Here is a 27895-nt window from a genome sequence, read left to right on the forward strand (position 1 = left end):
GTTTGTATGAAGCAATTAATCATGAAATTTTTTTTTAAATTCGTAAACATATTTTAAATAAAGAAACAAAATGATTCTTTTGTTGCACAAAATACACAATAATTGAATTCTAAGTAAATATTTTTATGACAGACTCATTTACAGTTAAAGAACCATGTTCAGCTTTTCCCAAATATATTTGTTAGAATTTTAGTTTGTGAATAAATTCAAACATGGTTCAGAAACTCAATTGACTTGAGCGACAAATAGATTCGAGATTTGAGAGAGATTTTTTGTTTTAATGTTAAATACGACAGAGCAAAAATTTTTTACGATGAGAAAAATACTTGAAAAAGTTTGAAGAGATTTCAAATTATTTAAAAATAAAATCCCTAACCTGCTGCATTCTTTGCAGATCATTTCTATCTAATACTCCAGTTACCAATTGAACATCTCCTCGTATCGTAATATGGGGATCACGTTCCACCGCCAAATCCAGGACACGCAACTTATTCACTGATAGACCGGTAATTACACCTGCAAAAGGTCTCTCTATACGAGTGCGACCTGTACGACTAAATTTCCCTCCAACTTGTATGTTAGCCATTGTGTTAAACATGGTAGACTGATGTCCTAAGGAAACAGAAATCAATAGTTAAAGCTGATTATATCTTCAAAAATAGTGTGATTCGTGCACAAACCTTGTGGTGTTAGAGTTTGTACATTGTAATCATCCAATTGTAATGTGGCGTTTCCACCTCGTCGGCTAAATCGCACCACATGATATGTATTGTCATTAACTTTTGTTCCAATCTCTCCCAAAGGCAGATCTCTTGTTCCAATATTATATACCATAAATATATTACCCTCAACAATTTCCAGTTCCATGTAATCCTGTGTCGTAGAGCTCTCTATGCGCAACAATACAGCATCGGATTTGGTTGTTATGAAACCCAATGCTATATTATCCTCTTCAGTATCAGCTTGAGCATTTTCCGGAAATGTATACTGGATGATTCCCTTATTATTGCCAAATTCATAAGCGATGGATTCTATTGAAGATAAATTGTAACACTTTGTAAAATTTTTGCTGCTTGTATAATTGGAATCGATCACTTACCATCATAACATGTTGGACCCGTATATGAAGTCATATCACACTCGCAGGCGTACGCATTCCACTGCTGCACACAAACGCCTCTGTTTGCACAAGCATTTTGGCTACATTTTGTTGGGCCCTCACAGCCGGACACAACAAGCGAGCTCGGTACTACAGCGTCATTTGTCAGTGATGGTGATGTGTCGCCCAAATCGAGTGAAGAAATACAACCCTCAAAACCAGATCGAGATGATATAGATGCTGGCAGTTTGGCATACATGTCTTTGAATACCCCCCCAATATACAAGATACCCGATAGTTCCAAGTGCATACTGTTGCCCGATAATGTAATAATCTCAAACGATTCGTCTACAGCAAGAGTGTGTGTTTTCGGACCAGGCCTCCTAATACTGACTTGATGCCATCGATTGTCATTCATGTGAACTCGGGTTTTATCGCGCATTGTTATTGGCCCATCTCCTAAATCAAATGTGTAGTGTATGTGGCCATTTACCAATTCAACCGCAACAAAATCATTTCGCCTTCCACCATTATAAAGCAACAGCCCATTTGGCTCTACTGTTTTAAATCGAAAATCAACTGAAATTGTTGAATAAGCCTTTAGCATAGGCAGGCCCACATAAGAGTGTTTCGATCGAAAGGTTGCTGCATGATACGGATTTCCTGGGGGTGAGTTTATAAATCGAGCCGTTAACTTAAATGTTGCGCTAGGCAAAGCTGATAATTCAGGGCCCAATGACTTGACAATATCGATGTATCTTCAAAAGAAACATGCAAATGATTTTTCTTTTTTTTAATTTTCTAATAAATTTTTCAAAATTTGTACCTACCTCTGACCATTGAATATAAATCCTTGCATTTGGCCAACAAAGTTTGGCATCGTAGATGTCATTTGTATCTCTTCTTCGGCATGAAACAGTCCGCCCAAATGTATTGAACGTATCTCTATGGTACTGTGCCGTCCCAAAATTGTCTCAGCTGTTAAATACATTTATATATCTCGATAAAATAGGAAAACATCGACAATCTCACTCATAACTTTAGTATTAACACCTAACGTCTTTACATCATATACATAGATAGACTATTTATGATTTAATTAATATTTCATTCTCTTAGTGTGATTGTAATGTAAATATGTAACTAAAAACATTACATCAATTACAATTACATTATACTCTATTTGTTAATAAAAAATAAATATATTTTTTTGTGAAAATGTTTTATATAAATGTATATAGTAGTAGTAGTAGGTACAAGAAGCACGTTTAAAATTACATATAAATATTTTTTATATGTATTAGTTCAACCTACACATACATATAAAAAGCAATTCTAAACGAAACAATAAATCAGTGTGTCAAATATATTTCATTATTTTTTAATCCTTCTCAAATGTGTTAAAAAATCTTGCCCAATTTTAAGAAAAAATGTATAAAAAAATAAAATTTATGAAAAATTTTCGGTTCAAATTCCCTTTTTTAAATCAATGCTAGATTTAAATATGTACTAGATTTTTAATTGATCAAACATTGAATTTGTTACACTATTTTTTGCTAAAAAAAAAGCTTATAGAATTTCATTTAAGGACTCATAATATCATGGGATAACTATTTAAAACAAATTATTTATTTCCTATTATTTCAAAATGGAAATTTTTATTGTTTTTTAAGAAAGCTTAGACCATATCCCTAATGAGCTTTGTGATTACTTAGTTTTAAAAGTTGTGTCGCTTGACACGAAAATTTCCATACATTTTTAAGATTTTTTTTATGGTGAAATTAAAAATTAGAACTTCGTGAATTGCTACACCCAAATATTTTTGACACACTTAATAATAAGAATGACACAATTTAAAGAAAATTTATTTAAAGTTTACAAAAAAATATATATATGTATGTTTGTTGGTCTCAAGCAAATATTAACAAAAAAATGTTGTACCTTAGTACTTGCAGTTTGAAAAACTAGGGAAGTGCAGTATAGTTTCAAATAAAGAACTTAAAACGAAATACAAAGAATTAATTAAACGATTTTTGGCCAAAACTATCTGAAATTTGATTGAGATAAACCTATTTATTATTAGACTAATTATGTTTTTCAACCAATTCTTAATACTGGTAATGCCAACCTTCGTGAAATAAATAATATAAATTTAAATAACGAAAACAAACCATAAAATAAACATATACTAATATGTACGAGTATTTTTGAAATTAAAAATGGTGGTTTGTGAAAAGGTATGGTGCGATACTTGTACGATATTTAGGGTGCAATGGATGATAGTGTCTACTCATAAAGCTATTGTAATGGAAATATCAGGTGAAAACAATTATGTCTGCGCATTTCAATCGCATAAAGGAAAACAAATAAATAAATATGTATATGTAAGTATTTATGTACGTATTTTAGTAACACAATCGTAATACAACCTAAAACAACAGCTGACAAATTTTGTTCGGATATAGAGTCGAAAATGGATATTAAAAATTGAGTAGAATTTTGATTTCGGGTACATGTTTAAATTATTAATAGTGAACTTATACGTTTAATATTTATTATGCAATTAATTTGATATGATAGGGTGCAAAACTGTCCACTTGTGTTGCATTGAAATAATCAAAATTTTAATTTAAACCATTTTATACGTTATTTTCCATACTACAGACTATTTTTTCATAATTTCATTATTGAGTCGTACATGCAATTTGCAAAAAAATAGTGCTGTCATGCAAACGTCATACGTGGGGAAAAAATTATTTTCCATTTTTTTAATATATTATTTTAAGTATTCAATATGCGTGTTAGACGGAAAAATGCAAATGTCCAAGTGGGCCCCGTTCATAAAAAGGAAAATTATGACCATTAACAACAAAGTACATTGTACAACACGAATCAACCAACTACTTGCACGTAGAGATGTTGCCAAATCGGAGACAACCTTTGTCAAAATTTACTCAAAGCCACATTTGGACATTTTTAAATGAAAATGTAAAAATCTATATGTATTTATTAAAAATATAGTAAAAGTATCATAAGTGCTTCTACAAGCTAACAAGAGTAATTAAGTATTAGTAGTTGTATGTAGTAGTATTAGTAAGTAGTAGAAGTTAAAAAAAATAAATATTAAAATTTTATTTTAAGTGGTAAAGTAGAGTAGTAGTAGTAGTTTTTTTTTTTTTGCTGAATTTTATATGTAAATACATACACTTACACATATTCTACATTAAACTAAATACATAATAATTTGGTGCAATATTACAGCCCTGGCGTTTTACAAAACATTTTTTTGCTGATTTAGGTTTTTACTTTCAATAAATTAAAAGGAAACTTTTTTTGACTTATAAGCAAAAAAATGTTTTTGTTTTATATCACCGATCTTGCGTGTCGATTTTTTATTTTCATTTTTTCTTTGCAGGTAATTTTTAGTTCGTTATAAGCTGAAAATATTGAATTGAAACTTTCATGTTTATTAAATTAGAGCACAAAACATACATACATGTTTGTTGTTTGACATTTTTTAGCAGAAGAGGAAAATGTGATTGAAATTAATCACACATTTCAAAAAATTATTGAAAATTCAAAAATTATATTAATTTTGTTATTTATAAGGAAACAGTAAATTAAATAATACAGAATAGAAAAGCTTACGTTAAATGATCCTTTATTTTAATACAAATACACGTTAAACGTTTCTATGTTAATATTTATGTGTGTATATGTCTTTGGAAAAATAATGCACATTATAACGCACATTAATGTCAAAAGGTTATAAGGGATTTCATATAAAAGCTTTAAATATGCAAGTGTACTTCATACGAAATTCTTGTATTGACTTTTAAACTTTAGCTGTAAAAATCAAAATCAAAGGTACAATCGTAAATTGCTTTAATTTCTTCTAAGGAACACCAATAAAAAATTCATTAAAATTATCATAACATGAGAAAAACTAACATTTTAATATTTTAACACAAAACTTGTTTCAAATCAACTTATTTTTTTAATTTTTTTAAAAATCGTCAAGTATAAAATAATTATTCAACAAATTTCCTAACTTTTTTTAATATAATTACCATGGAAAAAATCTTGCAGGGTATTGTTTTATTAAAAAATTTGTTTTTTTTTAGTTTAAACTAAAATAAAATCGCAACTTCGAATAAATATTTTGATATTCATGTCGTCATCTTAATGTACAAAAGACTTATTAAATTTTAATTTTTTCCTAAAGTCGAAGAAATATTCTTAAATTTATTAACCCTTATTATTTGACAGAACATAAATATTTTTAGGTGACAATAAGAACCTTAAATGTACCCAAAAATATTGATTTTGTTTGGATGACTGATATTACTGATATTACATTTTAGCCCAATATTCAAAGATTGTGCCATTAAAATATATATATTTTTTTAATAAAAAAGTCCTTTATTTACTCAATTTTTACACTTTTCCTTTATCCGAATTGAGTTTAGTATGTTTTAGCCACTAATGATTAAATTAAAACCCATCCGACCAAAATCAATTATTAATGTACTTATTTACATGCATTTAACCGATTTTGATTTGTCTATAAAGAATAGCGCGAACAAATTCTAGAACTCAGAAAATACAGAGTACATTAAAAAAACTTTTTCGAAGTTAATTAGATATATTGTAGGCAGACAACTTTGAAACCTGTTTTAAAAACACTGTGTGACAGCAAAAAAATTACTCAACTCCGGTTTGTAGATCTAGTAGAGTAGATCACCCTACCATAATTAGAATTTATACAAGTATGAATGACCATATGAAACACTACTAGTAAGTATATTCAAAATGTGGATTAGTTTTTAAATTATAAATCATGATAACCAGGTAGAATTAGTAGGGAGAGTTGACAATTTTCAGCCATATAAAAAATGATTAGAAAAAGAAAAACATTAAAATTCCAAAATAAAAGATGAAGAAAATACCCCAAAATGTTTCCAGACTTTGTATACTGTTTATTGATATTTGTAAATTGAGAAATTTCCGTTTACAAACTCCTGATTTTCAGGCTATATTAAAAGTTTTAAACTGGTGTTGTGAACTACTCTACTAGACCTACATACAACATTAGGTCACATTAAGAGTACATTCGCTTTTTTACAATTTTGTCACACCGTGAAATATAAGAAATATCTGAAAGAAGAATATCAATTGCAAATGAAATAAAAATCTACAGTTGGAATTTCTGTTAATCATTCATGTCCTATGAAAAAAAGACCTCTGCATTATTATATGTATGTATTATAATAGGTTAAATTTTCGTTTAAGATGTTAATTGTAATGTAATATATTCCAATCGTCCTTTTCCTTTGTGTTATTGTGTATGCTGAGTGTTATCTAAAAACCTACTGCCTACTTTTAAGCTAATTTATGCAAAAGTAAAATGTAACGAATTTTTTAACAAAATAAGCTGCTGTTTTTAAGTTGTACAATCAATGGACTTGCTTGTATTTGTTAACCAAATCTAAATGGGATTAATAATCAATACAAAAGATTATCGTTACAGTAACGGTTTTATAATCAACAAAATATGTATAAATATTATATTTTGCGCAAACTTAAAGAACACAACATCAAGATTTTTGTTCGAAAATAGGTAGGTACTTTAAAAAACAATACAAAAATGTTCAAAAACAAACAAACAAAGTACAAAGTAAAAAATTAAAACGAATTGTTTAAAATTTACAAAAATGGTAAAGATTTGTTTGTAGTGAATGGATTGGTCATGTGAAGTTTTCATGTTATTTTTTTATCGAGTGATAGTAGCAAACAGTTCCCCATTTTAATTTATTACATGATTTAAGATAGTTATTTTTAGTTCTGGGTTGTGGGATATATGAAAATGTAATTTATTCAAATAAAATGATAATAAAGAAGACAGAAAATCAGTTATGTTGTTGCTGTTGTTATGATGTACGAGTATGTTTATCGAACGTTCCACATGTAATGCAACTTGCATTAATATTCATAGAGGAGGAAGAGGAAGAGTTTTCATTGCAAATGGTTTATGGTTCTATTTGATACCTATACCACTAACAATGAACAAGGATGAAGGGGGGAGAGCAAAAGTTTTGAGTTGTAAAACTTTTTACAAAGTATTTTAACAAAAAAATGAACAAATAAATAACATAAAAACTTAAGTGACAAACATAAAAATTTCTGTATGAACATAAGTGATGAAACTATAGGCATGTTTCTATAACTCTACATGGTCCGACAAGTCATCTTTAGTTTAAAAGTAAGTTTTAGTATGTATGTATGTATGTATGTATGTATGAATGAATGTATGTATGTATGTATGTATGTATGTATGTATGTATGTATGTATGTATATATATATGTTTGTTTGTTTGTAAGTATATAAGTACGTAAGTAAGTATGTATGTATGTATGTATGTATGTATGTATGTATGTATATATGTACATTATAAATGAAATGTCGGATAATGTAAAGTAGTCACATTAGCATTTAAAACAAACACTTTATGTATAAAGGGCCTTTTGACGTACTTAAATCTCAATATAATTTGTTATGTTAGCTTGTAAATATCTGTTTATAAATCGAAAACTATTTACAACCTAATTGAAATATTTGTAATGAAATCTTTGTGAAGGTCATTCACATTTGAAGGCGTTAAAAACTGCACATATAAAAAGAACCTATTTACAAGGATGATGTACAAAAAATGCGCAAGCGAAGTCCTAAGACGAAATCATTTTGAATTGTTTCTGAATTAAAAATGAAAAAAGATGTAAAAAACGACACGGCACGACACGTAGTAGGGCAATTAAGGTGCTGGTGATACATACATAACATACCCCTGACAGGGGGAGCCCCGTCAACTTGTAAACGTAAATTTGATGCTCGTCTTGAGAATCGTATTGTGTGCCAGTTGTTGTCATTAAGAACAGATTGTCCAGCCAGAAGATTCTAGAATAAATTTGAACCAAATCAAACATTAAAAACATAATTTAATAAATCTGTAAGTACTGTACCTTTTCTCGATCGCTTAACCTTACGCTGGCACGAATACGTCCGGCTACTAAGGCGATTTCAAGTCTATCAGGAGAATTGGATTCCGCACTGGTCATCAACAATAAACCTGTTGGTCGTGCGGTTTTGAAACGCAACAAGAGCTCTTCGGTTTGAGTCTTTGTACCTTGACCATTTCCTAACCAAATGGTCATATGCTGTGTTCCATTAAAAGCCAATGTACCAGATTCCCTACCACAAGTTGGTCCGTAATAAAGAGTGGCTGTACAATCACAGATAGGTCGATTCCAACCCTCCATGCAACTTCCTCCATTCAAGCATGGATTTCCGGCACATACATTAGCTTGTACATGGCAAGAAGGCTTCACCGAAGCTATGGCGAATAAAGACTTTAAAATCAATGACATGTAATCGTGATATATTTAACGTTACCAGAGTCTTGTAATCTGGCAAATGCTGCAATATCTATTGCCTTGCCACTTAATACCAAATCCCTCAAACAGCCTACAAAACCTTGACGTAACGTGGCCGTCCATATGGCAGGAGGCCAATTAGCATTGCTATACGCGGGTCCTGTTCCGCCAACGTACATGTGACCGTCCAATTCCAAAATAGTTCCTTCTCCAGGTGTCCGAAAGTCATTCCAAACTCCATCCACACTAACTTTTGCGTCTCTACCATTGCGCCGCAAAATGAAATCATGCCAATCCCCATCATCAACTCTTCTCCGGGAACCCCTCACTTTAGCTGCACCAGAGCCCAAATCCAAATGAATGTAAATGTGACCATTAAGCAATTCAATAGCGAAAAGCACTGCCTGAAATTTCAATTAACAAACAAACTTAATAGTCTCATTATTGCTTTACACAACTCACATTTTTAGATCTGGGTTGCTTCGAGCCAGTTGCCAATATAATGAGACCATTAGGTTCTTTAGTTCGAAACTTGAATGATATGGAACTTTGTTTGCCAGTCTCCCACGGTGGTAACACCTAAAATACATTTGTAGTATATTTTGGAATAAATTTTATAATATTACTCGAGTTAGCGTACCAAGTGAGATTCTCGTGTCGTAAATGTAACTGGATCTTGTGGATCACCAATTGGACATTGATACTCAACATTACCGGCAACCTGTATAAGTTTTGATCCGCTTTTAGCTAAATCAATTAGATTTAATAATAACGTGTCTGCCGAAAATTCAACCTAAAAAAACGTTTAAAAATATAGAAAAGGCATAACGAAGACTAGTCTAAAATTGAACAGTAAACATACTTTTCTCAAGCAGCCAACGAAATTGTTGTGAACTCTGGCTCCGAGTAGTGCTCGAGGATTTACAGCTCCACCTACATAGACTCGAGAAGATGAAAGCATTGTAAATTTTCCCGCAATATGAGAATGGTCGGTATATACGTCATCCACCACGGTAACAAGCTAAAATATGCATCAGATTTGTTATAAGTCTCGAACTCGCGTAATCCTTAACTAAGCAATAAAATGTTTATTACTTACCCGACAAAAACTTGTAATTGATGATATCTCTTGTATCCTACGGTGGACAGTAACTTTGTGCCATTGATGATCATCAAAACGAACTCTTGACGGTTTTATATGCATCTCTTGTTTGCCATTTGCTAAACCCATAGTCAATGAAACCCCTCCATCACGTAATGCCAAGTTGAGATAATCTGTACCATGGCCTTTAATAAAATCTTATTTTAATTAATCTATTTATATTATGACAAATAACTGTCATTACCAGTGTAAAATAATAATCCATTCGGCTGTCGTGTACGAAAATATAATGTAATTGCGTCTTGGGCACTAACAATCGGCTCAGCGCCGGTTTGACCAAGATCGTATGAAAGGAACTGGGTACCACGGAATGTAGCTTCCGACGGAGCCTTTTCTTTTTCGCAATATTGTCCATCAAATTCAAGATTTCTACATTCACATATGGGTCCGGAATCTGTTGATATACATATACCTCCATGTTGACAAGGATCATGTCGTTCACAGGCATCAGTAGTATTACTTCCTCTTGAGTTACGAATTACTTTTTCTTTCGGCATTTCTCCATGATCACAAGGACCATCGCCACATTTAATATCACGTGGCTGTTTCATTTCCTGTCGCCTGGTTTGTCCACCAGGCTGATCGGAATATACAAGATTTCTAATCGATCCGCGGAATCTGGGCTCAAATATCACACTCGGAAGAGCTAACAACGCCAATTTTGTACTATACCAATTCGGCATTCCTCCAACATAAACATCAGAATTGGTAGCAAACTTTCCAAATTGAAATTCTTTGCCCTTAGTTGCACGACTCTGGGAGACACCATCCACAATCAGTGATGTTTGTTCGTCATTCCGAATAACCTTAAAAAACAGTTATTTTATACTAAGTAATGTGACGATTCCAAAAACGGTTTGAAAAAGCGTTTATGTTATACAAACGCAAACAGTGAATATTTCTTAAATCTACCTATACAATTGTACCACTTTAAATATCTCTTCTTTATTGAGCATTATATAATATTTGCCACATAATAATTCTATTCTATTGAATACTGTATAAGATGCTGACAAAATCTCTTTTTTATGATCTTTAAGTTATATCTTTAACTTATTTTTATACCCTACACCACTTTAGTGGGGAGGGTATATTGGGTTTGTGCTGATGTTTGTAACGCACAATAATATTGGTCCTATACCCACCTTAATCAGCTTAGAATCATTTTCTGAGTCGATTTAACGATGTCCGTCCGTCCATGTAAAACTTGTAATCAAACTACAGGTCGCAATTTTTAAGATAATTCAATGAAATTTGTTACATAATATTATATTGTCCTAGGGACGAAACCTATTGAAAATGGTTAAGATCGGTCTATTATTTCACCTAGCCCCCATACAACTGAACTCCCGAATAGGGCTTTTAAAACTACAGGTCGCAATTTTAAAGATAATTCAATAAAATTTGGCACTCTATCATCTATTGTACCAGAGACGAAGCCTGTTGAAAATGGTCCATTATCTAACCTAGCCCCCATACAACTGAACCCGCCGAATAGGGCTTTTAAGTTCATAATTGTGTTTAATATACTCGTATCTGGACAAAAACCAAACCAAGTTTTATACTAGTCTTGATGACTTAGAAACGATAAAGTTTAATAATTGCTTAAATTTTATATTTAACCTTAAATATATTTTTTTTACAGACATCGAATATGTGAAATAACATATTTACTCTCCCTTGGAATAAGCCGTGGCGTGGCGGGAGGGCTTAAGTACTTCTTAACTTTTAAAATATTTAATTAAAAACTTAGAAGGAAACTAATTATTCCGCGAAATACACTGTGGTGTAGGGTATTATATGGTCGGGCTTGACCGACTATAACATTCTTACTTGTTTAAAGTGGTTACGTAACGCTTACAAAATAAACAGTTGGAATTTTAATAATACTTACTTGAACTTTATGCCAATGTCCATCGTGAAGGTCGCGCCCCACCGTAATAATCTGGGCACCACCTCCCAAGTTGTAACGTAAACGCAATGCACCTTCAACTAATTTAAGTTCAAAGAAATCGTATGTTCCACCATCATCTGTATATAAGACTAAACCATTTGGTTGTTCAGTCTTAAATTCAAGTTCCAGCGATCCATTCAGCCCCACATACCACTTCCGAAATTGCGCGAATGAACTCTGGGAACCATCCAATTGAAAGGCATTAATTGTTGTTAAACATGAAATTATTAAGGATAATAAAAGTAAGAACATCATTGGTAGACGATTACTACTAATTTTGCATCGTCCAGTAGTAGTAGTGTCAATAGTTGATGTAGAAGTAGTATTAATTATTGTGCTAGCGGCTTTGCTTTTGCTGCTATTACTTAATACTGTGTATATTTTATAAAGACTGCTTTGTGAAGATTTTGTGGGCATTTTTATTAATGGACTGTAAATACCGTTCTCTTCATCTAAATGCACTGGTTGTACTGTTGGCCTTAATAACGATTTTCGCCTTGATTGGTTTCTTCCAATTGATTTGCTTGCATATTTTAGTTTTTCTTTAAATTCTAAGTACACCATTTTGAATATGTCGTTTGATTAATCCAATGTTCATATGTATGTATTTTTTAATTGCAATTTAGCAGTTCTTTCGATATGTTTAATTTTGTTTTTTTTTTTATTTTAAATTTTTAGTCTTTTTATGTCACCATATCTTAAGGTATACAAGAGTAACATACCATAAAGATCCACCAACGTTTTTTTATACTACAGATAATTTGAAAAATAATTTAAATCCAAAAAGTGAATTGCTTAAATTATACATGTACTCTAAAATACTGTAAATATTATAAATGTATTTTTGTATATTAGGCTTCATGCGATATTCTTGACATTGATATCAAAGCTTTTATGAAAGTTTTTTGATCAGTACCAATATTGGCGTAATTATTTTTAGAGTTATTATGTTAATAATGTTAACTTGTATTTTAATAATTTTCCATCAAACAATAATTTTTTTCATCATCACTCCAAATTTAATAAAGCTCCAATAAATTTTTGTTTTATGTATAACTTTTATAATGACAAATTTTAAGTCTTATAACTTTTGTGGTTTTTACAATATATCGTCGTAAGATTTCAAATCTAAAAATTTAAAGTATTAAAAATCATACTTTGGTAATCCTCAAAAAAAATGTTTTGAAAATATTTTTCGAAAAGTGCTTCGAATAATACTAAATGCATTGGAGCATTTTTCTTCTTGATTTTTCTTATAAAAATAACTCGCTATTTCCAACATATTCTGCAGTTTTTGCTCAATATCGCTCAAAATCAATGGTTTCAGATCAGGTCCACAGATTTGCAGATGAAGGAGTTGGAATTTTTATAAAATTATATTAGCATTAAGATAACTGATACAAAACCCTTCTAAAAAGGCATGAGATCACAAAATTGGGAAACATTTTGTTTTTTTAATATACATATGTTCGTAAACATATGTATATGAATGTATGTATGTGTCTTTATTTATTTTTGTATTTGATATTTAATTGCATTTTTTTCAGATTGCAATTGTGCACTTTAAAACTAAAACGGAGAAAATAGGGACAAACTAAATTGTATGCAAGTACTTAATTATTCAAGTACTATGCTTTACAATAGTTAAACCACAACCGCCAAGTGCAAAATGTAATGGCTCCGTTAATGTACATAAATACATGTATGTAAATATGCTTGCATCTATGTATGCAAATTTGGTTATAAAGAGTTACAACTCAAAATATGTGAATTAAGTATTACTAAAGGTATCACGGCTTTGAATGTTTTATAACATTTTAATATAACGTATTAAAATATGTATGTCTTATCACCATATTATAGTAAAAGAATAATATCCATATGTTTACACCTAAATGTATCACTTATAAAAAAAGTTTTGATTTTCCCTGTTTAATTTTGGATATTCTAACATAATTAGCGTTATTCACTATTTCTAAGTTTTACAACCACGATTTAAAATCCAAAGTATTGCTTTAATTAGTCAACTAAAAATCTTAAAAATTTGTCAATATTGTTTGGTTTAACCTTTATCCTTTAAATCCGAATAAAGCCATTTTAGCAAAAACTATATTTTTTTTAATTATACATACGTACATATATATGTATGTATGTATGTACATACCTATGACTATTTGTATGTGATTAAACTGAATTACCGTTAGATTGTACATATTGTAAACACTCATTAAATAGTAGTTTTGCGCTATTTTTTATTTTCTTTTTGTTAAAGAAACATACATACATACATCTACATGTTTTAATTCATGTTTTCCTATTTTCCTTTTCTACCTCAGAGTATTGAAAATGATATACTAGAAAAATATACTCTCATCTATGTACATCTATTAATCCACAATACAAATTCATATACTTGAGTTTATTTATTTAGTGAGAGCTGGTGAATTTATCCATTCATCCATCCATAGAAAGTGTTTTTCGTGTTCGTTTATGTTCTCATTTAAAATCCATATGATTTGAAACTTTCATTTAACTTTTAGTGGTGGCTCCCCATCCGTATACATTTCAACACCACAAGTTAATGGTTATTAATATGAAAGCTTTTTTGACTGTTAAGTGAAGTTAGCTGCGATTTAATAAAAGTTCTTTAAAAGCTAAGAGCCTTGATTTTTTTTCGATAAAATGGTTATGTGTGTATTAAATAAAATTTAATTTAATCTGATTTCGAATAAAAATATTAATATTTCGTGTATTAATTATAATTTTTATTGTATAATTCAATGTTTAATTCATATGTAGAAACAGTGTCAAAATAAGTATTTAAAGCTTTTTTATCTCCCCTTACGTAGCTCAATGACAATGTGCCTACAACTTTTTATCGTCATGTGTACATACTAAAAATCATAAGAAAGAAAATCGAATTTTCTGAAAGTAAAATTTTATAATTTTCAGCATTCACTTCTTGAACATACTTTGATTTAAAAACAGAATATGATTGTTTTCAAAACTTTTTTTATATAATACTTTTCACTTTGTTTCACTTGAAAAAAATATAAAATACATAATAGTTCTTATGTTATACATAAAATTTTACTTTTTTCTTTTATTCTTAAGAACAGGATACGTTTAATTTACGTTATTTTTTACACATTAAAACATTTATTTTAATTTCACAAATATTTTAAAATTAAATGTATTATGAAGGACAATCATGTCTATCCCCAATTTTTTTTTTTTTTTTATTTCATTTTTTAACACACATTTTAATATGAAGCTATTATTTATGAGTATTGATTCACACTGCAATCGCGACGATACTAAATTGCAATTTCTAAAATTTCTATATAAAACGTACAATGTTCCTTATGAACGGATAATATGTGAAAAGCTCTTTGTTAAAGCTTTTTATTTGTATGAACCACTAAAAGGGGGAGTTGATTAATATTGAAATTTTCGCCTACTCGTAGTATAAACCGTCCTTAGTGGAGTAAACAGGTTCATAACCTGCACCACTTAAAACAAATTTAAACACTTCTATATACGAGTCTTTCCATACACACTTTTATAAATATATGTACATACATACGGTTATATTTGTTTTTTATTGTTCGTTGGTATGCAGAAATTCATCCTTTAATACATCCTTTACTCTAAATTATTATTAATAAACATAAAATTTATTATGTATTTAATACGAGTAAAAAATTTACAAAACTGTTTATAGTGTTCGATTCAAAACACCCGTAAATGAGCGAAATGTTTTAATTTCAACATTATAACAAAAAAAATCTTTATCATAGAGGAAAAAAAGATATTTATGCGTTCATTATTATTTGTCAATTTTTAATATATATATTTTAAGCTTGTATTTAATAATTATAGCTCAGAAATAGGCTTAAATTCGCATAAAACATTTTACTTCAAATATAACTCTTTTAAATGTATTCATATATACATACATACATACATACATACATACATACATACATACATGCATGCAATACTCTCTTCAACTACACATTTATGTCTGATTGCGTGTAAATTCCTTGACATTTTTGTTTTTACACATACATAACTTTTTTTTATTACACTATTTGTATGCATGTAAGACTATGTATTCATACATACGTATGAAGTAAATACATATATACATATGTACGTTTATATTAAATTGAAAAATATTTAATTTATTGTAAATGCTTCGTTTTATATTACGATTGAATATTTTATATGAAAGTAAATACATACATATGTATATACTTTCCAAATCCAAAGTAGTTTTAATTTTTTAACACTAGATAAACTAAAACATGTATAGAGATTTTCACTGCCCGATAACGGTGAAATAATTAACTTTTTGAAATATGTATTTGAAGAAGTTTTAAAATGTATTCGCACTTAAAAAAATTGAAAAATGGTGTAATTGTGCTACAATTACTTTTTAATATTAGTTATTTCACTTTGCTTCTTTTAATTTTATATGTTTTATTGTCAAAGTACATATTGCTTTTTATTGTATAAAATACGCATGTCATAATTTCCATTGACTGCTAATATATCTGTAAAGTAAATAACAGTATTTCAAATACATCCCTGGATCTACTGTGAATAGTTACCTACATACGTATATCCCATTCAAGCCAAATCGAAATTTAGTAATTTGTGCCTGAAATGCATTTAATTAAGACATATAATAATTTTATATTTATAATTTTGCCTACATAAACTGCAGGAAACAGTTTTATACTCTACATCACCATAGGGGAAGCGTATTATGCGTTTGTGCTGATGTTTGTTACGGGCAAAAATATTGATCCTAAAACACCTTAGAATCGATTAAGACATATCAATCTAAAGTATTGTTATAAAAAACATCCAATAAATATTCTTCATTATAGAAAAGAAATTAAGGAATTAATACATAAAGAAAATGTATTATAAAAATATTGAATTACGTATAAATATACAGTAATATTACTGTTAAATAATAAGTTTTTCTTAATAGATTATTTGATATAAATTATTCGGTTTATTCGATATTTGAAATTTGGTAATTTTCGTTTATTCGATCGATTAATCGTTAAAAATTGGTCGATTAAACGATCGACGATTAATCGTTTGAATCCTAATATAAACCTTGTGCATACGGACCACAATTTCCAAGATATTTTTGTAAATTTAGACCGTATGTGTTTTTCCTTTGGAGACAAAAATTTCCAAATTTATGCGAAATTACAGATGGGTTCCTAAGGAGGATGCAAGGAAGGAATACCGTTAACTTTTTCTAATGGCAAATTATGACCCGTAATAGTTTGAACAAAATTATTTTTAATATTAGGTCTGTAATTGAAAACAGTAGTAGCATTAAGTTTAATAGGGTACATATGAACAGCTTGATGTCCTCACCGAATCCGTTTAACAAGGCAACACAAATTTGAAATTTTTGATAGTGCTGACAACGCTCACTTAACTAATTCTACGATGCTTGCATCGTTGATAAGGACTTACAATGGCTCAAAATATTTATTGAAGAATCTCTCCTCGTCGTTCTTGGATTATTTGTCTTAAATTTTCAACAATTGTTTAAATAATGGATATTTTCGGACAGATTGAAGATTGCTAAGATTTATCCGCTTCGGAAGAAGCCCAATGTATATAACATTGATAATTCTATGCTTATATCTATATTGTCAAATTTGGGGAAATTGTTCGAGAGGGTGATTATATCTAAGATGGATTTAAACGTCGACTTTGAGTACATATCGCATTGCCAAAGTGGATTTAGAAAGGGCCACTTCTCTGCTCATGCTTTGTTTAAGTTTCACGTCATACAAAATTTGGAGACTCAGCGTTGTACAGTGGCAGTGTCGTTGAACATCGAGAAGGCTTTCGATAGGGCCTACCAGAGTGGTAAAATTCTTAAGCTGATCGGATAGGGTTTGATCCTTTTATAGTGAGGTTACTTATTAGTTTTTTAGGAAGAGATATTTCTTTGTACAGATGAATCAGGTTTTGTAGCAACAGGAACCGGTTTATAGTGGAGTTCCTTAGGGTACTATATTGGCTCCTCTACTTTATACCATTTTGGTATATGATTTTTCGCACTGTCATTATGGATCTGATAGTATTTTATATGCCGATAACTCACTCATATATGCACATTATACTAATTCGTGTGTCGAAACATCTTAGGATTGTTGACGATTTTTATAGGCAGTGGGGTGTTAGGATTAATCCTGGGAAATCCGAAGCTATATGCCTGGGAAATGCTTTGGGTAAATGCCCAAACTACGTTGTACTAGTTTGGGCATGAGGTTAACTCTGGGGAATTTACCCGGGAATTTGGTGCCGGGAGCTTTATATACTTTAATATCGGAAACATTTGTTTGCTACAGCAGTTTGCTATTTTTATGTTATATGATAAGAATCATACATGTAGTTCTAAGTTTTTTTTATAATTATCATTAGGAAGATCTAATGTAAACTGAATTACTCGAAGTTTTAACAAAATTTTAATTTAAAAAAAAAATGTTTGGTCTGAATTAGCTAAACAAATTCAACTTATCAAATCTGGCTACACTGATTGCTTATGAATATCTGATCGGACATACATACTTGTGTGACGTTATTATTAATCAGCTGTTATTTAGATCTGTTTTTATTGTTCACAAAAGTTCAATCAAGTAGGAAATGTTTCTTCAAAGCTGCAGATTACTAACGTCTTTAAGACCACCTTTAGTCAGAAATATAACTAATCGTTGTTCCCATATGGAACGAAAGTTGAAAGTAAATGATATTGAAATTAACATTGTCGAAAGCGGCGTAGGAGAAAAAAGTGTTTTACTTCTACCGGGTGCTCTGGGATCTAGTTGGACTGATTTTAGGCCTCAAATAGAACAGCTTCCTAAACTATTGCCGAACCATACTATAATCGCATGGGACCCTCCTGGTTATGGCAAATCTATTCCCCCAAAAAGACAATGGGGGTTGGACTTTTTTCATAACGATGCACTATACGCAGTTAATCTAATGAAAGCACTGAATAGACCTAAATTTTCAATTGTCGGATGGAGTGATGGCGGAATAACTGGCTTAATTGCTGCTGGCCGCTATAGAGATAATGTAGAGAAATTAATAATTTGGGGTGCAGGAGCTTATTTGAATGCTGACGAAGTTAAAGCTTTAGAAAACATTCGAGACGTTAAAAAATGGTCAGCACGAATGCGCGAGCCAATGGAAGAAGTTTACGGTCCTGAACGTTTTGCTAAACTTTGGTCCGAATGGGTAGATGCAGTCGTACAGTTTTATACAAAACGTGACGGAGATTTTTGCAAACAAGAAGTTGCATTATTAAAAGCACCCACCTTCATTTTGCATGGTAAAAAAGATCCAATGATTGCTGCTGAACACATTCCTTATTTAAAGGAGCATATACAAGGAGTCAAGTAAGTACAAATGTAAATATATAATTTCATTTTGCTGCAATAACTTGTTTTTGCAGATACTTTGAATTTCCAGATGGCAAACATAATATACATTTGAAATACGCTGACGAATTTAACAAAATGGTGGCTGATTTCATATTAGGAAATTAATGTTACATATTTGAAATGGATAATCGTACTATATAGAACAAAATGCATGATCATTGTAAAACTTAATATTCTTAAAAATAAATTTGGTTTGGATACACCTCAATCTGTTTGTAATATTGATGGATCGTGTTTCACATCACATATTTAAGGATTCGTTTAATCATCCGTCGTAAAAAATATTGAACGTTTAGCATACCCGAGATATTCATCAATTAATTTAAATGAGTTATGATCCAAATTAATCAATATTTTTTTAATTTTTCTAATTCACAACAAGATTGGTATTTGTATATTGGTTTATTTTGGTAATAATAAATAAATTGGGTTTGTCAAAAGTAATACATGTATTAAATTTCATAGAATTATTTGGTTTACAGATACACATATAGTTTTTGGCTATTTTATTGGCTTTTGGCTTTTTATAATATTTTAATCAAACCTAAAAAAATAAGGTATTTTTTATGTTTTTTCATTTACTTTTCTATCTCGAAAAACTCGAAGAATTTTTAAAATCAAACAGAGGTTGGGCCGAACTTTAAAATAGGGAAAAGTGTCGTGTACGGACGTGCTCTTTGTTTTAAAAAAACTTTCTTTAAGACAGAAGATATTTTATAACATCCTAATCCACCCAGTAGATTCATACTCCAGTTGTACACATAAGTTAATATAATGATTTTTCTATTTCAATAAAAAATAATTGTTTATTAATTGATTTAAAGTAATTTTTATATAATTTTTATATAAAAATATCCAAGTGTAAAATATAAATTAAAATTTTGATGATCGTAAGTGTCCAACTACAATGTGTGCATTAATTTAGTTGTGCTTTCAAGATTGGCACATAGTCATCATATTGGGCCTGATAATAATTACCAGCAACAAGATCCCCCAACTTGTAACTGACAATGTAATCGCGGGTCTTCATGCTCAAACGACCCTCACGAGAACTAAAGAAAACAAAAAATTAATAGATTGATAAAATATCAAAGCATTTTTATATACGCACTTTTTTGAAATAAACGTATCTGTTGAAATTGTTTGTGTTTGTTTAAAAACGAGGAAAACATAACGATGTAAGCCGCTACCTTCTGGAGGTCCCGATCCAATGTATTCCGCAACGACTTGTCCTTCGGAAAGTTTATTCCCCGGTATATTGATCACGAACCAATGCAAAATTTCTCTATATGTTGGCGTTTCCCGTGATGGTGCATCTGGATCTACCATTAATAAAGTGTACAATGATCCCTCCTCAGCTTTCCATGTAATTTCAGGCTCATCTTTAACTTGCCTTGGTTTTAATTCGTTTCCTAAGCTTACACTTCTATCACCATAAGTAACACACGCAATAGTTGCAGGCTTACTGTCAATAATATCAGGAATAATTCCACCTGTGTCCATTTTTTAAATTTCTTTATTAGACACAATGTTCTTTTGATCTCACTTGTAAAATTATAGTCACCACTCTAAATTTATTGCTTCAATTTTTATTCAAATTTAAAACGTACGAATGCAAATACATATGTACCTACATATCGCACATCCAGTACAAAATCGACTCTACTCAATTTTCAGAAAAGGGAAAAAATTTATTTTGCAGGATTTAACGGTATGTTACAACAGTTAACAACAACAAAATACTCCAATATTTTTTAGATTAAACAATTATCTTGTGCATAGTTATGTGCTTAAACTTAAGGATTAAAGCATACATATAAACAGGAAAAAATAAAATTTTGAATTGAGTCACTTTTGCACTGGGTGTGCGATATAGGTATATATGTATACTCGCAACTATTGTATATCGCTCACACTATGTAAAAACGTAACAACTCAAAAAATACATTTTCAAAAAAAATATGTATTGCAAAATGTTTAAAGAAGGTTTGATGTTAATTTTGTAAAACTTAAAAAAATATATGTAGCAAAGACTATGTCTCTTAATTGAGCACAAGTTATCTGAACGATTTAAACATGGCGGATATTAAAAATATCCCTGGATTTTAAGTTAAGACGCTTTAGTTGGAAATTACAGATATAAGTGTTATGAACACAGCCGTAATGACAAATTAGTTCTTTTTATTAAATTTTATCAAAGTTAAAATTAAAATTTAACAAAGCTATATAGTCTAGATAACAATTATAGATAACTAATTATGGACTGAGTATTCGATTTTACATTTAACATTTAAATGTTAGACGCCAATTTCATATTTGATTAAAAATAAAATACTGAAGTGCTTGAATCACAAATCTGCTTCAAGAAATATTTTTGAAATTGTGTACATTTTAAGTGGTCAGTCAAACGGTAGCCTGTTTCAAATTACTTGCTTATTTTGTTGTTGGGAATTAAGAATTTATTATTACGAAGATCTTTCTTAAGAACTCAATATAATGTACAAAAATTCAGAACTAAATATTTCTCCGTAAATTAGACCATACAATAAAGAAAAATGTTGCACATTGTCATGATCAATACTGGTGCGGGAACTTATTTCCAATTATAATCATTAACATTTATTGACATAAGTAAGTGACTGAGTCATCATCTAACAGCCCAAATGGCTGAGAATCATAAAAGTTTAAAAGTATATGTGTTTCTGGTAATGCAGTTCCACTAAGGAGGGATTTTTGGAAATTTGTACATTTGAAATTCGCATTTTTAAGGGCTAAAAAATGAGTATCAAAGGTGATTTTGGTATCTTTTTGGTCCTTTGTAACTTTTTTAACTAAATTAATGCAAATTTGAATTTTTTTATCTGTGATATGTATAAATATATTTTAAAAATTGCGTGTTTTGAAATTTCATTAAAAATACTATTCCTTTGCGAAAAGTGGTAATCATTCTAGTAGTACTTTTCATAAAGAAAAAGTATGCATATTTCAATATTTCATAGTTCTAAACGATTTTTGAATTAAAACAATATTAATATAGATACATAAATATTTAATCTACACGGTCCTGATTAAATAAGAAAAAGGACAATTTTGGGCACTTCATCTATAAATTCAACATAGAGCATAAAATTTAACATGACTAAATTAAAAACATTTTGGTACTTTTTCCTTCAAATGGTAATTCCTTCCTTTTTCCAAAACACAAGATTATTAAAAAAAACACTGAATGAAGCTTTAACAGAGAATTATTTGATACTATACCGTCCTTCCAATGGTACTATAATTACTTAATTATATGTTTAATGAAATAGTACCAAAAGTTTTGAAGTTTCTATAATGGGGATCCGAAACAAATGACATACTGTTCTTATAAAATGAGAATTTATAAATATGAGATTTTTGATACTTTAATACTAAAAGTAATCAAAATTTTGTATTTAATTTTCATTGGGTAACGAGGCAACCAGGGTACACTAGTTTTATATAATTTATAGATATTTGCAAATATTGCAAAAAGTTATAACCACTTTGTAAACTACCTGGTCCAGTTATACTATATTTTAAGTTGTTCGTTTCTTTTATTTCTTAAAAAACAAAAAAAAAATTGACTGTATATTTTCGTAAATTTTGCTTGGTCTAATTAAATCAATAGGGTATAACATAAAAATGAATAATCTCTTGAACCAGTTATACTATATTTTAAGTTGTTCGTTTCTTTTATTTCTTAAAAAAACAAAAAAATTTTACTGTATATTTTCGTAAATTTTGCTGGCAATTTTTGTACATTGGTCCATGCACAAGTACTTTGCTGGAGTACTCGAGCTATCTAATCTGACCTCTGTTGATTCGAAACATAAGGAAAACATATTTTCCTTTATAATCTGAATTCGTTTTAATTCTTCAAATGTCTTGATTTGTTTTAAATATATTTAAGAAACTAGTTAATTCAAAGTATTTTTTCCATAAACGACGATGTCTGTATTGTCCTTTTATGAACAGCATATAGTAATAAAAATAATAACACATTTTATTATTTTAATACTATTCGAGTATGTATATATTTGTTCTGTAATATATGGGTTGTAATATATATGAATTTAGTGTATTAATAATAATATTTGTTCTAATTAACAATAAATTTATTTTTTTAATATTTTGCCGATATTTTTTAATTTAATTTTTGGTTGGTAACGATTATTAATTAATTCAATATTTCTTGGTATTTAAATATTTTATTATTTTCAATGTATTTCACCTTTACCAATATATATTTTGGAACTAATCAAATAGTCTCCGCCCCCTAAAAATTTGAAGTTATGTCTTGTTTACTTGGTTCAAATGATGAACATTTTTGTAATGACACGTAATTGTTGTCATATCCGACAAAGGAATTGGACTCTTTAAAAATTGTAAAATTAAAGAAAAAAACGAAATTACTCAACATGCTTCATTTCGCATCTACATAGATAAGATGCGAATACTGTTTTTAGAATAATTATTAAAATAGAAATATTCAAATAAAGTGTTATATAAGATAAGAAAAATATTTCATGACAACACACAATACATTAATTGCTGCAAAATATAAATAACCAAACATGAGATAGCGAGTAGGGAATTTTTAGATTTTAGAAATACATATAAACTAATACAGTATGTGGTAGATTGTATATTGTATATATTATTGGAATTACATATAACATTTTCTTTTCCAATTTTTCAAATTGGTAAAACAAAAATTTCTCTTGTGGATTTTTTAACATGTTGAACTTGCCGATTTGTTGGTAATGTAAATATATGTATTGCTAAATGAGTTTTTCAACATACAATAACTAATGTATGCAACTAGGAGGCTACATTTAACAACGTGTTTCGTAAAGACCACTACGTCCGATATAACGAACCCATTTTACAACATCGTGGTCAGAGTAATTCAATTTGGGCTCAAATACCTTTAGGTAACGAACTTTGAATCCAGACGGAGCAAATGGGACTTCAAAGTTCATTGAAATTGGTGGTCGAGTCCATTTCTTTTTAGTGTCTGTTTCAAGAAGTTCAATTTCAGCCGACAATTGGGTTTCTTTCATGCCTGCCATGCGTTTGATCTTCCATACAATGGCATTTTCAGATGCCTTGTATTTAGCTTTTCCTTTCAGACAAATCAATTGAACTCCAGATGTATTAAGGGGCGTTGGAATTTTTACTTCAATTTTCTGTCCTAAAAGCGAAGGCTTAAAGTTCGACTTCAAAACAACTTTAACTTCCATTTTAGTACGTCCCACTTCTCGAACTAGTGGTATAACGCGGAATGGTAACGATATATCTTTTGTTGTACGATAACGCATCAATTCGAATTCACCGTCCGGCGGTATAAAACTTATGGAGTGTTCTGTTTCAAATTTACTCAATTTAACACACTGATGGAATTGACAATCGTCAATTACGACAACTGGTTTACCAGAACGAGATGTTTCGGCTTCAGAATTTCCAGATAGTCCACGTCCTCTCGATTCCATTACAATTTTGTCGTTAATGCCAAATTTACATTCCGGCATGCCTGTTATTTTTTAAGTGACTGCTTTAGCAATATATTCTTCATTTATTTAATTTACTTACCTGATAAATAAGACTTCATAACAACGCGGCCAGCTACATGAGCAGACAATACTTGGCCTTGAGGGCTCATAAGCAAGTTGACGTATTCCAAAACATCTAAAAAGAGTTCATTGCGACGATATTTTATGCCTTCACGTCGCCAGCCAATCTGTCCAGTGACCTACAACACATTCATTTATTATATACAAGTTTCAGTTTTCAGACATTTCTTACATTTAATAACAACAATTAACTAAAATATGGGAAATTCTAATAGGAATGTTGACGGAGAATTTCTCAGTCAGTTCCTTTGACAGACAGTAGGACAGTAATATACCAAAATATTGCATCTAATGCAAAAATGAAGAAAAAGTAGAAACGATCGAGCATACCTATATATTTGTTTTAATGCATAACCCTTCTCAACAAAACTTAATATTTATTTATTTATTTTTTATTTTATTTTATTTCATTTATTTGTAATATAAAGCCTACAAAGGCCAAAATATTAATATTACACAGCACATAACGCCTGAGATCATATATATAAAAAAAAAAAAATATATACATATATATATATAAATACTATAATATATAAATAAAATATACAAATTTAGATTCAAAATAGAAATACTTATATTAAGTCCCTTCTATAGAATATTCAGATTCTCATATCAATTTATTCTTCACTTGGCTCCCCAAGTTTTCATTATTAGAATATCTTTTTAACAAAAAGCTATGTGATATTCCGCATTCTAAAATTCCGTAGCAATACTAATTTTCCTGAGTTATTTATGTATTAAATTGAATTGAAATTATCTCTAGCAAAATCTTATTGAAATTCGTTTATGTCACAGATTGAACAAATTTCGGAAATTACAAGTGTTAACTTTTGACCAAAGTAAATTAATATAAATATAAATTTATAAATATAAATTTACTTTGCGTTTGACCATAAATTTTGATGTATTAAGATTCGCCTTTTAAAATCGTTTAAACTGTTATTTCAACGACATAAACATTTCCAAGTACATACATAAATACATACATCCATACATACATACATACATGTGTATGTATATTGTTTTTGTTCGCTTATCAGGAATATAACTTTTACTAAATTTATCTTTTGTTCGTTACTTTAATGTGTAGCCCCTATTATTTTATTTGTACTCACTTGAGAAGTTATTTGCATCTGCTCTTCTTTTGTTGCCGACTTAATGCCTTGTTGAGTAATAAATGTTTTTAAAGTACCGGAATCCGTATTTTGAGGGTATCCAAAATCAAGAATTTCATCTAGCAACTCGTAAATTAGAACAAAGTTGTTCTTTATATTTTCCTCCGAAATTTTACCAAAATACGATTGCATGACCTCAATGATCTTTAGCAAAAATTCAAAAACCATGGCCGCATTTACATTTTGTTTGGTCACAGCAGCCAACCAAATATTGGCACGCTATAAACAACAACATTTATGTTGGCGAGTAGTAATTATTTTTTTATTATTATACATGCGTGCGTAAATACAATAAAATATTACCTTTATATGGAAAAAACTTGTCCTAGCTATATTAGTTACTGGAGATCGTACTTGCTGTCGAGCGTGGATGACGTTGACTCGGAACGCATCCACTGCATTGCGGCCGATATCATCTCGATAGACCCGACTAATTAGAACTTCGCCTTTGTGGTTGTATACAAACAAACCACCGATCATTTTTCTATAAAATGTTGTTGCTTTGAATAAATTTTTTTTTATTTAATTTTAAATTAATTTACCACAGGAATCTTCTATTATTGATAGTCCACACAAATTTCTCTACAATTTATCTTTTTTCATTCGCTAATTTATCGATTGACTCCCCTTTTTTACGTATGATGACAACACAGCCCTGCGCCGACAAACATTAACGGCTACGGTTGACTGCGAAAAAATCGGCGGCGGCTTAAATAATATTTCTATATATACGTATAATTTTACTTCGCGATTTCTTTGTAAACACATAATATTTTCAGCGTTTGATATAAATTGTTTTTATTTGTTTTGTGACTCAAAAATTTTTTAAATAAATTCAATAAATTTCCGATTTTAACACAATAATTTATTAAAAATAATTATTATATAAATTTAAAACATTTTAAATTCAATAACGAAAAGTACGAAAATTAGTTAGTTAATATCTATGTAAAAATTTAAAATTTTTTGTTTTTTTTAACTAAACACTAGAAAGCATTTTTTGGAAACCTTAGATTTTGCGTGAGAGTGATGGAGAAAGAAATATCATTCATCTCTCTCGCAGTTCGGAGTTTCTTATACTCGGAAACTTGCTTTGTTATTCTTCTTATTCGTACAACAAGAAATCAGACCTGACACACAAAATAAAAAGTTTCTCAAGAAAAGTTTCCCAGTGTGAATCAGGTCATAGAGAAATTTTGTAGTTTCTGAAACAAAATGTATGGACATTAAGGAAAATTCAAAAGAGAATTATGAACTGCTACCACCATGTATGAATTCGCCTTGGTGTAAAGCAAGTCGACTGAGAAATTTTCGGCAGTGGCGATTTGACATTTTATCTTAGTCCGTTTTAAGCCAAACCGGCGCTGGTTACGTATGATGACAGCGCACTTAATTGCTTTTTTGGTATGATTGAAAATCAGCGTTGATTGAGTAAAATTATTCGCCGCACAGTGGTCCATTCTACGAGAAGTGGACAAAAGTCCATAAGTTTTGATTGGAAGTAATATTTGAAAATTATTTTTTAATAATTATCCTTCGTAACGCACGTCATAAAATATTGCAAATACTGACGAGATAAATTAAACAATATATTTTGAATTTGAGTTTTTCCTAGTGAAGGTCTAAGTAAAATGACGAATATATTCGACATTCGAAAAATGGTCCCAAAAAAGCTTACTTAGACCTGGTCCACACTAGGAAACTTTTGTTGAGAACCTTTTTCTTAATTCTCTTTTGAAGTTTCCTTAATGTCCACACATAGAAACTTTTGTTTCAGAACGTATTAATTGCATTGATTTGTTGTACGAATGAGAAGAATACCAAAACAAAACAAGTTTCCGAGTACGAGAAACTCCGTACCGCGAGAGAGATGAATGATATTCTTTCTCTCTCACGCAAAATCAAAAGTTTCCCAAAAAAAGTTTCC

The 27895-nt window shown here is 29.9% G+C and overlaps 4 protein-coding genes across 13 annotated transcripts in view; 1 reads left to right on the forward strand and 3 right to left on the reverse strand.

Moving 5' to 3' along the window:
* The window catches only part of LOC111690893 (neurexin-1), a 30006-nt gene extending 13980 nt beyond the window's left edge, over positions 1-16026 (reverse strand). For 2 of the 10 annotated variants that reach the window (XM_046949726.1, XM_046949725.1), the window contains exons 1-14: positions 14741-15180; positions 11587-12396; positions 9877-10498; positions 9630-9817; positions 9393-9551; positions 9171-9323; positions 8993-9109; positions 8550-8934; positions 8120-8490; positions 7934-8054; positions 1930-2077; positions 1100-1857; positions 681-1031; positions 422-612 (exon numbers count right to left, since the gene is read on the reverse strand). In XM_046949726.1, the coding sequence (XP_046805682.1) occupies positions 422-612; positions 681-1031; positions 1100-1857; positions 1930-2077; positions 7934-8054; positions 8120-8490; positions 8550-8934; positions 8993-9109; positions 9171-9323; positions 9393-9551; positions 9630-9817; positions 9877-10498; positions 11587-12210 (4188 nt within the window). In that variant the 5' untranslated portion in view covers positions 12211-12396; positions 14741-15180. Of the gene's footprint in view, positions 1-376; positions 613-680; positions 1032-1099; positions 1858-1929; positions 2078-7933; positions 8055-8119; positions 8491-8549; positions 8935-8992; positions 9110-9170; positions 9324-9392; positions 9552-9629; positions 9818-9876; positions 10499-11586; positions 12397-14618; positions 15182-15894 lie in introns of those variants that run through there. The other 8 variants (XM_046949722.1, XM_046949727.1, XM_046949720.1 and 5 more) reach the window with 7 other exon arrangements.
* Positions 16027-18295: 2269 nt separating this feature from the next.
* Positions 18296-19338, forward strand: LOC111690875 (valacyclovir hydrolase). Its single transcript, XM_023453458.2, has 2 exons — positions 18296-19091; positions 19148-19338. The coding sequence occupies exons 1-2, from the start codon at positions 18337-18339 to the stop codon at positions 19239-19241; spliced, it is 849 nt and encodes a 282-aa protein (XP_023309226.2). The 5' UTR covers positions 18296-18336; the 3' UTR covers positions 19242-19338.
* A 436-nt stretch (positions 19339-19774) lies between these two features.
* LOC111690876 (protein D2-like) lies at positions 19775-21125 on the reverse strand. The gene is made up of 2 exons (XM_046949729.1): positions 20248-21125; positions 19775-20188 (listed from the first exon to the last, which is right to left on the reverse strand). Exons 1-2 carry the CDS (start codon positions 20637-20639, stop codon positions 20053-20055), a joined length of 528 nt encoding a protein of 175 aa, XP_046805685.1. The 5' UTR covers positions 20640-21125; the 3' UTR covers positions 19775-20052.
* A 2811-nt stretch (positions 21126-23936) lies between these two features.
* On the reverse strand, positions 23937-26665 carry LOC111690871 (AP-2 complex subunit mu). Its single transcript, XM_023453451.2, has 5 exons — positions 26511-26665; positions 26272-26452; positions 25909-26187; positions 24753-24912; positions 23937-24693 (listed from the first exon to the last, which is right to left on the reverse strand). The coding sequence occupies exons 2-5, from the start codon at positions 26446-26448 to the stop codon at positions 23996-23998; spliced, it is 1314 nt and encodes a 437-aa protein (XP_023309219.1). The 5' UTR covers positions 26449-26452; positions 26511-26665; the 3' UTR covers positions 23937-23995.
* Between the last annotated feature and the right edge of the window lie 1230 nt (positions 26666-27895).

The sequence above is a fragment of the Lucilia cuprina genome, chromosome 4, assembly GCF_022045245.1.
Source record: "Lucilia cuprina isolate Lc7/37 chromosome 4, ASM2204524v1, whole genome shotgun sequence".
NCBI lineage: Eukaryota > Metazoa > Arthropoda > Insecta > Diptera > Calliphoridae > Lucilia > Lucilia cuprina.